General features: G+C 41.3%; 1 protein-coding gene across 3 annotated transcripts in view; it reads right to left on the minus strand.

The window, feature by feature from the left end:
• CENPI (centromere protein I) overlaps positions 1 to 13,023 on the minus strand; it is a 28,662-nt gene extending 15,639 nt beyond the window's left edge. For 2 of the 3 annotated variants that reach the window (XM_060270219.1, XM_060270217.1), the window contains exons 1-10: positions 12,955 to 13,023; positions 12,308 to 12,460; positions 11,842 to 11,970; positions 11,556 to 11,674; positions 11,272 to 11,379; positions 9,490 to 9,538; positions 9,105 to 9,142; positions 4,666 to 4,770; positions 3,051 to 3,179; positions 2,324 to 2,461 (exon numbers count right to left, since the gene is read on the minus strand). In XM_060270219.1, the coding sequence (XP_060126202.1) occupies positions 2,324 to 2,461; positions 3,051 to 3,179; positions 4,666 to 4,770; positions 9,105 to 9,142; positions 9,490 to 9,538; positions 11,272 to 11,379; positions 11,556 to 11,674; positions 11,842 to 11,970; positions 12,308 to 12,455 (963 nt within the window). In that variant the 5' untranslated portion in view covers positions 12,456 to 12,460; positions 12,955 to 13,023. Of the gene's footprint in view, positions 1 to 2,323; positions 2,462 to 3,050; positions 3,180 to 4,665; positions 4,771 to 9,104; positions 9,143 to 9,489; positions 9,539 to 11,271; positions 11,380 to 11,555; positions 11,675 to 11,841; positions 11,971 to 12,307; positions 12,461 to 12,840; positions 12,890 to 12,954 lie in introns of those variants that run through there. The other variant, XM_060270218.1, reaches the window with a different exon arrangement.
• Positions 13,024 to 14,037: the final 1,014 nt, after the last annotated feature.

Raw genomic sequence — 14,037 nt, forward strand, 5'->3', positions numbered from 1 at the left:
GTAAACCAGGACTAATTGAAGAGTAATTGTCCTTGCAAGCCACCACCAGGGTTGGGGTGTATGTGTGAGCTCCACTTGCAGATCGTCTGATACCTGGCTCCTGTCCCGAAATGGAAGGCGGGGAGCAGGAGACGCTGAGTGCAAAGCATTTTGCATACTGGAAACCCCCTGATGCAGTATATTAGAAAGAACAATTTGGATTTAATTTACAGACATGTGCTGGATTAATGGGACAAGATAACCTGCTAAATGAATCAGCCACTGAGTGGTAACGTATTTATTTGGAGAGAACTGGGGTATGATGGGGGAGGGGAGCCTTTACCCTCTCTTAAAATATTATGTTTGCTGCTTTGATGATTTGGCAAACCTCCCCCTGAATATTAATGGATTGATAAATGGGAGATCAATGACAAGATAATATTAGAATATCTGAAGAAGTGTGCATGCACACGAAAGCTCATACCAAAATAAAAACTTAGTTGGTCTTTAAGGTGCTACTGAAGGATTTTTTTTTATTTTGCAGTGGCTGTTAAATTAAGGATTAAGATCATAATTGTTGTAATTGGATTAACCAAGATCAAGGAAGCAGAAAGAAATCAGACTGGAGTACCCTGAAATTCAACACATGAGAAGTCACTCAAAATTGTTTAATTTGGTATTTGAATAATTGGTCTTTTAATTGTATTGTAATTTGGTATTGTAATAATGCGGCTCTTATTGGATAATGGTAACTGGAAATTAATAAAATTTATTATACAGAAGGGAACACAAAAACTCCACAGTAGAGGCAACACTCCTTGTTTTGCTGCACTCAGCACTGAACCTCCTCTAACCAGCTGTCTCTGTAAACTGAAAACTACCACCAACTTGCAGTCAAATATTTTGATTTTAACAAAATTCCTCATTTAATCAGCAGTATTTTTTTAAAAAAAAATCTTTAGTTTATAGAAAAGCCATTGCTTCTAAGAGCACATAGACTAGAGATCTCACATAACCAGAATTGAACAGGTTGGTTCAAGTCAATGGGAAATTTAGAGCCCTCCCACCACACCCCAACCCATGGTTCTTCAATCCACTTGCTCTTCTTTGCCTGCCAACAGCACGCAGGTCCTCACGTCCCTAAGTGTTTTGCATACATAGCCAAAAGGAACCTTGCCTCATAGAAGTTGCTTGATCAACATGGTTACTGTACCCTGAGCAAGCAGAACATATGGCCCAACCAACTCCCCTACTACTAGCCATCCCACATCTGGCTGTAGTGAACAAATTGATGGATTAGGCAATAGGACTTTCACCATGGACTTGGCTGATGTATAAGTATCATTTTACTCCTCCCTGGGCTGTTTCCGTTCAAGCTAGTGCTTTCAAAAACTGGCATCAGTTTCCTCGTTTTCTTTTTGCATTACATCTTTTAGATTGCAAGTCTGTGGGCAGGAACTGTCTTGTTCTTAATCTGTGTAAGTGCTTAGTTCATAAGTGCAAAAGGATCAGGTCTAGTCATGTCTAATTAAAAATCCATAATGTAGCTAGCTATCCTACACTTTTAGTAAATAGCTCCAATGTGGCATTAAAGACACATATTTTCCCCCAAATATGTGCAATTTCATATTCTGTAGGTTTTGTTACATTATGCTTTTTGCCATATTTCAAATCTCTCACCTATTGTGCACACATACTGCCTCTTTTCCACTCTGAATATTTCATTCAAAGCAGTTTAGTTAAGCCCTCATTTTAAGTGTGGTTTTATTTTTTTGGCAGGTGAATGAATCGTTGCACATCTACAGTAGCAGTGGCTCAAGCAAAAAATTATGACTACCACAGTATCTCACTTAACTGTTGCACTGATGTAACATTTACCTTTAACCATTCCTTTTTGTTTAGAATTCATGCTTCCAGATTATGTTACGGGAAAAATTACATGAGTAAGCAAAGATCCTATGGCTAGAAATTAGGAGAAAGGCCATGATGGTTGTTTAACAGAAGGCTACAATAATCTTTACATTCATATTTTTATATTAAATTGGATTCATTGTCATACATTCTTAGTAATTTAAAAAAAATTCTTTCAGTAGCACCTTAAAGACCAACTAAGTTTTTATTTTGGTATGAGCTTTCGTGTGCATGCACACGAAAGCTCATACCAAAATAAAAACTTAGTTGGTCTTTAAGGTGCTACTGAAAGAATTTTTTTTATTTTACTTCGATCCAGACCAACACGGCTACCTACCTGTAACCATTCTTAGTAATTGTTTGACAGCTGTGTTTCATTTGGAGTCTATTTGACCCCTGCATTATATTAGTCAAGTGCTATTCACAAACCTACGTTCAAATATTGAATGTTCTCTAGAAGCTGTGGGAAGGTCTGCAGCTGTTCCAATGGAAAGAATTTATGCTTTTCACTCTCAGCCAAGCTTTCTGCACTGGAGCTGCATACAGGCGGAATCAACTTTGTATTCCTTTCCTATGGAGAAAACAAAATGCCAAAATTAAACGGCTCACGGCTACATTTCTAGATTATGCCTCTGTCAACCCTAATCCCAATTTCAGCTATCATACTGTGCCTTCAGTGATTAATTTTCTTTACAATTCTATGTAATTGTAATGTTCAGGTGGAGGAAAACCAAAGAATATTTCAAGATTGGTGAGCTTTAAATATTCAATAAAAGATCTACACTTCTCCTTAAAGTCTGCCTCTTCCTGATCAGAATTATAATAATAAATTTGTGAGCTTTGCATATTGCATTCCATTTATAATGTAATTGAAAAAATAAATGACCAGAGAGCATCTGTTGCTATAGCAAGTGTGAATCCAATAATAATCAGAACATGAGTCTACTAAAAGCGTCATGTAAGCTACTCTAAACCTTTTCAAATATGAAAATATAATAAAGTTACACTTACTCTACCATCAGGAAACCCTTTCCATATCTGTGAGTGGGCAGAGATTCTCATGCCATCACTGACACTAACTAGCTGTCACTAAAGTAAATAAAATTAGCATGCACAGTTGTAGCCCAATAACTGCATTCAAACTATCCCCAGCAACAAACCCTCTTCTGAGGTTGGGAATACTCCATGTATTTTAAAGTTAGCTGGGATGCAGATGGTGTTCCATGAATTCGCAGTTTTATGTTGTCAATTGCTGTTTTCCACGGGTGTAAAAAAGTCTTAAATGGCACCTGGCGGGGGAAGAAGAAGGAGGTTGTTGAGATTAAGTTCCCTTTCTGTGGCAAATGGAGGGTATCCTCAAATGGGTTGACTCTGCACTTGCTCCAACAGGCTACGCAAATCAAAGTTTTTACTGCCGCCATGTGTGGAAAAGAACCTCTCCACATTTGGGACATAGGAAATTGAACCATTAATGCTCAAACTGTCCTTGATAGAAGAGGGACTGCAACCCTTAATAGCAAAAACAGCAGACATTGGGGAAAATTGGTATGGGTGATATCAAAACCCAAACAGAACTGGGAGCATACAAGCACCCCCAACTCTTCCCAGCAATGAGAATCACCCCTCCAGGGCAGGTAAGCTATCCTCCATCCAGTGTAGAAGAGGAACTTTGCATACTCTGGTCTGGCTGAATATATTTGTGAGCTTGCCCTCTTCAAATGTTCATTGTGGGTTTTTTATTATTATCAGCAAACCTCAACAAAGTTTCTTGGCAGAGGAGAACTCAGTACAAGAGTAATAAATGTCAGTTAAGATGACAGCTGGCTGCTCAATTTAATTTCTGCTTTGATTTGGCAAAGCTATATGGGTACATCCTTACCATATTTGGAGCTGGCATTATTTCGTCATGGATCTTACAACAGGAGTAAAGAATCTCCAGTCTGTGGGTCCATTTTGGTTTGACAGGTAATTTCCCCCAAACAACGCCTACCTATCCAACAGCTGGTGTTGCAAAGCAATAGGATTAAACTTGGGCTCAATTAGCTAATGACTGGGTGCTAATCCTGCTCAGTTCAGCCACGCTCTCTGGTTCCTGCTGAGAACAGGCATAGGCAGCCAAAGACAAGCATTGAGAAAGGTAAGCTGTCCCTCTTCCAGCCATCTACAAAAAACAGCTTTCTTAAGTGTTGTTTTGCAGATCAGATACAAGGCTTTCTCATATGTGCAGTGATGGCTGTAAAATACTGTCAGATGGCTGTTAATTTGTTTTTGTGACTATGTGGAACCCAGTTCAGCTGACTGTGTGGCTGTGGAAATGGATAAAAGCACCCCCATCCAAACAGTGACTATCATCAGTACAGGTAAGACTTTTTTTTAAAATTGTTATCACCTACGGACTTCCGGAACAGATTAAATTTGAGAACCAAGGTATCACTGTACTTCAAAAGTAACTCATGAAGGATTTTTTTATAGCTATTATTGTCTGGTAGAAATTACAACAATCACATGACACCCTTGGCTTCACCTTCATTATTAATTTAATATTAGGCAATGTGATATGCAAAGTTTAAGAATGCAGTTATGTGTACATCATTTCCAATCTAACCGTTTCTTCCTCATCAATGAGTAGCTTAATAATTTGGCAACACTGAATTCAGATGCCTAGTCTCCCAGCGCAGATCTCACAGCACAGCACAGCACAGCACAGCACAGCACAGCACAGCACAGCACAGCACAGCACAGCACAGCACAGATCTCATTTGAAAGCATCCTCACCTTTGGTTTTTTAGGCAAAGTTACTGTTACCATTTCAGGAGCAAAGCTCTTGTACGTCCATAGCAGAGTCTTCAGAGTAGAAAGTGATGCCTGAAAAGGTGATGCCTGAAAAGAAATAAGAGTTTGATGTTGTTGCACTTGATAATGTTCAAACATAGTAGTTGAGAAACTATGAAACCAACTGCATCAGTGCTTTTTTTCTGGTGGGGGAATGCATACCCCTAAACATTTTGTGAATCTAAGTTTGGCCTCATTGAGGGGCAGTATTTCAATATGAGTAGGACCCTGAACATCTTTTTCGAAAAAAAGCACTGCACTGCATTAGACATAGCAAATCTCTAGCCATGACCCTACAAATTGGAGATGAAGGACTATACCAATGTCAAGCAAATGCTGTTGTGACAGACAGCAAGCCAGACCAGAATATGGTGATGCAGTCCCTCAGAATTCCACCACTGTTGGGAGTCTCTCCCTGATTAGCTACCACCACAACTGCCAGCCAGAGGGGCAAGTGTGGAGCAGCACTTTGCGAGGGAGAATAAAAGGGTTTCTGAATGAGTTTTTAGATAGGGATAGCGAAGGGAAAGAGCAGGAGTGAGATAGGGATTAGTTTGAGAGATAGGAGTTGATTTGAGATTGGAGATAGGGATTAGGATAGGGCTTTTCTGAGAGAATTGGTTCTGATTTGAGTTGAACATCCGCTCTGAGCAGACTATCTATAGCAAGAGGAAGGAGCCTCAGTTTAGATAGGAGGACTGGGTTGGGTGTCTGGCAAAGGTACCATATTTTTCGCTCCAAAAGACACACTTTTTTCCTCCTAAAAAGTAAGAGGAAATGTCTGTGTGTCTTATGGAGCCAATGCATGGTCCCTGGAGCCGACTTGCCCAGGGGCGAAAAGCAGATTGTGCTTTTTTTCTTTTAGAAAGAGCTAAAGGCTAACAAGAGGGAAAGAGAACCTGCTGAGCAGCTGATTGCAAGATATCGGGGAGGGAGATAAGCGCTAGCTCCCTTCCCAGCCCCACCCCCTTGCCCAGGCCTCCACTGTTGTGTTACCCCAGCGACATGTGACTGGCTGATTAGATTATCTGTCTGGAAACTGTATAAATGGCTCCCTTTCCTTTCCTAAAGAAGCTACAGAACTGAGTTGAACTCCATAAAAACAGGATTTTTTCCCTTTGCAAGGTAAGCTCAACAACTTTGAGATGATCCCCAAAAATGGAGCTTTTCCACTTTGCAAAACAATTGCACAACTGTGAGCTGATCCTTAAAAAATGGAGATTTCCCCCTTTGCACAAAAAAAACACCAACTGCACAACTGTGAGCTGATCCCCAAAAAACACAGGGCTTTCCCCCTTTCCTCCTCTAAAAAATTAGGTGCGTCTTTTGGAGCAAAAAATATGGCATACAGACAGGAGTTAACTGGAGGGCTGAGCCACATTGGAGAAGCAACTGGCCCAGCTACCCCCCCAAGATATGCCTGGGGTATGCGAGGGAGAGGGGGGTTTGGCGTGGTGGATGATGTCACTCGGGAGGAAGATTACACCACACACTGGGGGACCAGAGATAGGGGTGTCGTGACGTCATGAGCCTGCCCTGGGAAAGTGGGGCGCTGAGTGGAGGAGGGACATGCCTTTGCAGAGGACGAATGGGGCGGGGTGGGGTTTCCCCACCACTTATTTTGGGGGTGGGTAGGGTGGGGGGATTTTCCAGAACATGTGTGGGTGGGGAAGTCTTTTTTGGAGACCAGAGAGAGGGGTGACATGACCTCATGCCACTGGGGTGGGGAACGGGGGCGGTGAGTGGTGGAGGACCGTGGCTTTGGTGAGGATGAATGGGGTGGGGTGGGGTTCGTCCAGTTTATTTTGGGGGTGGGTGGGGTGGGGTAAATTTCAAGAACACGCGTGGGAGCCTTTTTGGGGGGGAATGGTTGTCTACAAAATGAAGGGGGACTCTGAAGGTAGGGGGGAAGGGGTGCTCTCTGCTTTCAATGGAAGCCACAGCAACGCGTGGCCGGGTACAGCTATTAATAAATAAATGAATCACTCCTTAACTAGGAGGTTCAGAAGCAGTCTACCAGTACCTGCTCACTCCGTTGCTGCAATTGCAAACCGGGGGGAGAACATACAGCTGAGGAATAACAACCCCAACTCCTGCCATATCGTGGATCAGGACAGCAGTCAATTTGAAGTCTTATGAAGCCTTAAATGATACAGAAAGGCTGTAGAAATCACCAATATGATTGGTGATATGGAGCCAGCAGCCACTGAAAGTGAGCAGTGATTGCAAAAAGCCTCAGGTAGGATTTCCTGCTTATCTTTAAATCTGAGCAATAAAATGGTGTGCGGCAAAACGGAGCCACAGCGTGCAAAAAACTAGCATATTCAGCAACCCTGGAGGAGAGCAGTATACAGGGACGCTCTGCAAGAAAGTTAACTAAAAAAAGAATAACTAAGGTTGATAAGGGAAACAACCAGGGTTGGGAGGGACATAACTCAAAGACAGCAAGTAAGTTGCTAAAACTAAGGAAGACTAGATAAAATAAAGCAACAATAAAATGAGATCAAAATTGAAGAACTTATTTGAAGAAGCAGGAGACCCAGGAAAAACATTCTGAGTCAGGCAGGAGAAAAAACTGAGGAAGTGCCAGCCTGCCTCCCATAATTCTTTGCTCCTGCCTGAGGTCATGTAAGAGGATATACCCAATCCACTGTTCCCAGTGTTCCATGAAATAAATTGTACAATCTGCTCTTGTAAAATTGGTGGGAAACCAAAAAGGAACAGATCAAATGTGTTATGATAAAATGGACGAAAGATGTGGGACATAATATATGGTACTACTGATGGATTGGGAATGGCTTTGGAAGTCAGATATGAAATTTACTGCATGTACTTTACTGAAAGAGAACTACATGAAAATGATGTATCGGTGGTATTTAACCCTGGTTAAATTAGCAAAAATGTATATAGAACAAGTTCTAATAAGTGCTGGAAATGTAAAGAAACAGAGGGTACATTTTATCATATGTGGTGGGAATATAGGAAATGGTGAAAAAATGTTTAGAGTAACCTAAAAAACCAGAAGCCTTTTTATTATGCACTCTAGAAGTGGAGATTCCAAAAGAACAGAAAAAAAATGTTTACATATTCTACGACAGCCGCCCGGATACTGTTAGCCCAAAGATGCAAAGAGGAAGCAGTCCTGACCAAAGAAGATCAGCAAACCAAGTTAATGGACCATGCTTAAATGGCAAAACTAACTGGAAACCTCAGAAATGAAGACGACAATAAATGGTAAAAAGAATGGGAAATGTTTATCGTGTACTTACAAAAGTATTGTAAACAGGTTAATACATTGGCAGAATTTAAAGAACACTTGTAATTATAGAAATAATATAGGAAATTTGAGGTAGAAGAAATAATTTGGAGTAGAAATTATATGCAGTTGAAAAGGAAATCTAAGGAACCAGGGGAGGGGGGGGAGGAAAGTCATGGGATTCAGAGAACCCCATTTTATGGATTTAATATTGCTTTTATGTATATTTTTTCTTTGTATGTGGTTGTTGTTTGTTTTTTATTTTTGTTGAAAATCTAATAAAACATTATATAAAAAGTTTTCCTTCACATAAGACAGTCTGTGCTAAATTGTAGAAATTCATTTAATAGGCATACCAGGCAGTTATAGTTACACTATAGTTAATTAGGGGCAGTTAGTGGGGTGAGGCCACTACAGCTGCTGTAGAGACAAACAATCCAAAGAGATGAAAAGCTAACAAAAGAATCTCTTCCATCTCTTTTGTTCATTTATGCTGTATTCCTTTTGCTTAGATAGCAAAGGACAATGCTTGCATGCTCTCAGATGAGCTCAGCATCAGACCTACACCATCAGCAGGTTATAAAGAATAGTAGATTCTACTATTTAGAGCTTTGCTTTATGTCTTAGAATGCAAGATAATGCACCATTTAAATTACATCAGATATTTGTCAGCTATCCAAATATTAAACTTTCATGCTACACTGGAGTTCCTATAAGGATTAGATTCCAATGTTTTAAAAATAAGTTTTGTCTTGCTTCAACTTACTTTCATATCTCAAGTGTAAAGGTAAAGGGACCCCTGACCATTAGGTCCAGTCGTGACCGACCCTGGGGTTGCGCGCTCATCTTGCATTATTGGCCGAAGGAGCCGGCGTATAGTTTCCAGGTCATGTGGCCAGCATGACAAAGCCACTTCTGGCGAACCAGAGCAGCACACGGAAACACCGTTTACCTTCCCGCTGTAGCGGTTCCTATTTATCTACTTGCATTTTGATGTGCTTTTGAACTGATGGGTTGGCAGGAGCTGGGACCGAGCAACGGGAGCTCACCCCGCCACAGGGATTCGAACCTCTGACCTTCTGATCAGCAAGCTCTAGGCTCAGTGGATTAATCTCAAGTGACTTACCTGTAAATCTAGAAGTTTCCTCACACGGAAAGGTTTCACTAGGGAAAAGAAAACAAAACAAATCAAAACTCAACACTTATTCTTTATTTGAAAAAGTTATGTTCTGCCTTTCACATAAGACTCAAGGCAGCTGTAGGTAAAACAGCAAGGGGATTTTTATTCCAAGTAAAGCAGCATATCAGATCTAGAAACAAGATAGGTCATATTCTCTTGCACAAAATCAGCCAATTGAATAAAAGGGCTGAGCACACTTTTGGAGGGTGGCAAATCCATAAAGTGGGTCCCCAAGACTGGGCGGTGGGGATGACTTGCCTCCTGTGACAATTGACAAAAAGCTTGTGATGCAATCACATAACATGTACCATGAATCTAATTAAGATCTCACCATTCTCCATTCTGGTCAGCAAACACAGCATATGACAGGCATAGGGGAACTACAGTAAGAAAAAAAAATATTACATAAAAGCAGTTAACAGCTAAATTCAGTTCTTTCCATCTCAACACAATCATGAAAAGCAGATGGCATTTAATTCAGCAAGTATTTTAGTATCCAAGTTACAATGAGTTCTCAATTACTAGCCTGCTTATAGACAGTATTTAACTGCCAAATGTTTACTTAGAAGTCTCACTTTATTCATTGGAACCAGTCTGTGCATAGCAGGGTGGGGGTGGGGTTTACCATGAGCAGTCTCACTATTGCAGCTGGATGCTAGAATGCAGTGGGGAGGGCCTGGCATGAAATTCCTTGTTGCCTATGGATACCAGGCAAGTGCTTAAATAGAAGACTGATTTAACTATTTGGCCTCTGCACCAGGCTTCTTGTGAAAATGAAATGTTTTTAGAAAAACCATCACTCAAGTTGGTATCACTGAAGCAAGATGGCATTTCGATCTGCTGCTCCTTCCTTCCCTGGAAGCAAAAATAGCCTAGCTTGGAATTAGTCACATCCAGAACCTACTATTCTCCTGATGCTGGACACAGTCAGGGCATTTGATTGTTTAAACCTGCAAGATCGCTTTACAATTCTATGTTCCTTTGGCATTAGTACATCCTGGGTTGATCCACTTTTTAATTTATACTATGGGTCAGTGAACTAATTTTTGCTGAATGGGGAACACACTCTGATATTTCTCATTGGCTGGGCACAAAGCAGGGTTGCTCACTGCCACCCCTGCTTTTTGCCATGGCCATGGAACCCTTAAGTAGAATTGTCTTTGTCATCTCAGACCATACAGTTAAATATACTACAGGCTATGTAATGTCTCTGACTGCTTAGCATTTATGTAACATTCTGTCTTCCCTTAAACGTAGGAGCAATTATCTACACTTTAAATCATTTAGGTGCTGGTACAGTATTGTTATTTACATTTGGCGGGAGGGTGGGTATATTCGTATCCAATTAGTTCTAAAGTGGGATCAAGTCAAATAATGTTTTGTTATCATTGTATCAGAGATGATAAATATGCCTAATGCATGACTTTGTATGTATGTTTGTTTTCATACGTGAAATGAATCAAAATTAAATACAGGCAAGCCCCATTTTGTGTACGCTCAAAGAATGTGCAACCCATTTTTTGGACCTGGAAGAGGGAGGAGTAGGGCCGGGACGTAATGGGCTTATGCATGCTCCGCCAACATGCACGAAGACCCGGAACACAATCCAGGATTGCCTGTACAAAAAAAGATTGGCGCAATGAAATTAATGGATCTATGTTAGTCATGCAGATTTCAATGGGTCTGAGTATGACTAACATTAGATATAGCCTGTTACAGTCATACCTTGGAAGCTGAACGCCTAGGGAGTCTAATGTTTTGGACCCCAAACGCCGCAAACCCGGCAGTGAGTGTTCTGGTTTTCAAATGTTCTTTGGAAGCCAAATGTCTAACGCAGCTTCCTATTGCATGCAAGAAGCTCTTGTAGCCAATCGGAAGCTGTGCCTTGGTTGTCGAACATTTTCAGAAGTCGAACGGGCTTCCAGAACGGATTCCATTCGACAACCAAGGTATGACTGTATATTTTATTGTTGTGTTCAGAATTCAGTATTCAGTAACGTTGAGGTTTTTTTAAAGTCCCCACTTTTTACATTGTGTCCTGTTGTGTGATTTTGGTTACTGTCAGAGAACAAAAGCTAGTTCCTTCAAAATAACACGTTGATTTTTATCTTACCAATTTGTTATATTGTAATAGGTTGAAGAAGAAACCATAGAGAGCATTAATATTTTCCGTCTGATCAATGAAGTCAAACATTACAATTAGCCATTTTAGAACGAGCACCTGTAGGGAGAAATAGATATCAGTAAGCAAAAGCAAGACCAAGGTAACAAACCCCTTCTGGAATATGTTCAGCATTGTACAACATCTAGCTTAATAATCACCAGGATAAATAAGTCAGACTGGGAAAAATATCATTCTTCAGAACCAAGACATCATTACCATGCTTTCCAAGTTACCTGAATGGTACTAGAACACTTTTGAGCACTGAGCGAATACACAGCTGACATAACAGAATCCTCTGTTATTACAGAAATGGGAATCAGATTCTTCAGTAGCCCCCTGCTTATCACTGCACCTGCAAGACATTGAAATCACTGCTTAACATTCTTAACATCTTCACTATTGATAATTTGTCACAAGTTAGAAGCAGCAGGTTCTTGTTATGGGAGAAGCCATGGCAATGCAGCTACTCTGACATACTTTACTGCCAAGGGGAAAGAAAGAAACAATTTTTTCCTTTACCAAGCTTGCCACTGAGTACGATGTTCAGCAAGTTATGAATTTCTTCTGGTACCAAGCCTCTCTCTTGTGCAATCTTTTCCACAGTCGTCAAAGGACCCTGCAAAGCTCTATTCTTTTGTGAGGCAGTACCTTTAATTAGAAAAAAAGTCAAAGTGTGATTAAAATACATTCAAAAACCCATCCTCATGCATGATGGCCTGTCAAATGGCTTGCTTTACCATCAATTGGCAAGGTAGCCCCATTGAGATGTCATGGCATTTGTAAAACTATGGAATTCTTGTTTAATTTGCCATCTGCTTTCTTGCTATTTGGTTCAGTTTTTAGGTGTAGGTAGGGGCAAGTCTAAAGCTTTATTGAAATTCATCAGCCCCAGCCAGCATTGCCAAACATACAAGAGCAGATTTACATGTATTTCTCTTCTTTGCTGGATTGGGGAATAAGCACAAAGCCCTATCTTTGTTCTTACCGGTACTTTCATTCAAACAGGTCAAGACTTCTTCAATGGAAGTTCGGTCATTTTCTATCTCTTTAGGGTTTGTGACACTTCTGGTTTGTGTACTACCAGTAGCTGGCAAAGCTTGTTCTGGAGCCTCGGAATTCCCACGTCTCTTCATTTTTTCTTATTCCAGGAAAGAAACACAAGACAAGGTCAACTTTTTTTGGTTTTCTTTTGTTAGTATTTTCCTGTCCAACAGGGCAATAGCAATATGACGGAACCAGTGTCTCAGCAACACCCCCCCCCCAAAAAAAAAAATTCTTCTTTTGAAGAGTTCATAAAATATTATACAGAGATTTCGGTTTTGTTTTTTTGTTCCAAGTGGAATCAGAGGGGACAGACGTGGAGCCCATGGACAACAGAAGACCATAAACACCTCCTTTCTTGCCATAGTCAAAGACACATAGGCGAGGAGGGGGGTGGGGTTTGAAAGTTTGGCTACCTGTAAAGTGAATACTGTAGTTAATTTACGGTGTCCAAGTATGGCATCCTCCACAGCCTACCTCTCTTCACCTCAAACAGCCCTTTAAAGAAATATTTCAAAAAATAATTCCTCCCTTCCCACCAGCACTCCGCTCTCCTTTCGCGCCATTTTCCAGTTTCCGAGACCCACCTACCTCTTGCTCCTTCCCACCGTCAAAACCAGCGCCGCCAAAAAACGCCCTCCTCAGTAGCCGCCGTTCAGTTTAAAAAGTATTTCCCTGCGCAGGCGCAAATCGCGATCGGGGGCGGGGCCGTTGGAAGAAGGAAGGAAGGAAGCGGCTGCGCTCGGGAGAAAAGGCTCGGGTTTCCCTTTGGCTGCGTCACTTCCCACCATTGGCACAAGCGGCGCTGGTCTCGGTATGAGCATGCGCAAACTGCTCGCATGATCTCACCACAGGCTCCCGAAGAGTAAGCGGGGAACGGAACTGGAGAGCCGCGCATGCTCACAAATGAAAGGGTGAGGGGAAAGGGCGGGCTTTTGGTTTCGCTTAGTGGGTCAGAGCGGACTTGTTTTTTTCTGTCGTTATTTCACGAATAAATCAAGTAGTTTGCACCATTATAAAATTCAGAAGAATAATCCCATGTGTAAATAAGGTCCTCGCGTAGTTGCACGGAACGCAGGTCAAAGCATACGAAGTGCTTTTGAACGTTGGAAGTCCCCAAATATATGTTTTTAACTACTGTACTATCGTTTTAAAAACGAAACACTAATTAGTAACAGTTTTGGGAATTAAAAATTGGTTCGTTCTTGGGGCACATAAGCTCTGTTCTGGGTTGAAAACCGAGTGAGACCACTGGGCCATCTAGTTCTGTATTGTCTGCCATAGCCAACAGCTGCTCCAGGATTTCAGAGAGCAGGTTTCCCATGAATGGATTTAAAACTGCAGCTTTTTGCATAATGTGCCTCTACCAGTGGGCCATCCATAAGTCATTTCCTGTATAGGGTTCTATATCCCATGTTGTCCTAGTTCTTCTAGTACAGGGGTTAGCAAACTTTTTCAGCAGGGGGCCGGTCCACTGTCCCTCAGACCTTGGGGGGGGGGAGGACTATATTTTGAAAAAAAATATGAACAAATTCCTATGCCCCACAAATAACCCAGAGATGCATTTTCAATAAAAGGACACATTCTACTCATGTAAAAACATGCTGATTCCTGGACCGTCCATGGGCTGGATTTAGAAGGTGATTGGGCCGCATCCGGCCCCTGGGCCTTAGT

Source organism: Zootoca vivipara, chromosome Z (assembly GCF_963506605.1).
Source record: "Zootoca vivipara chromosome Z, rZooViv1.1, whole genome shotgun sequence".
NCBI lineage: Eukaryota > Metazoa > Chordata > Lepidosauria > Squamata > Lacertidae > Zootoca > Zootoca vivipara.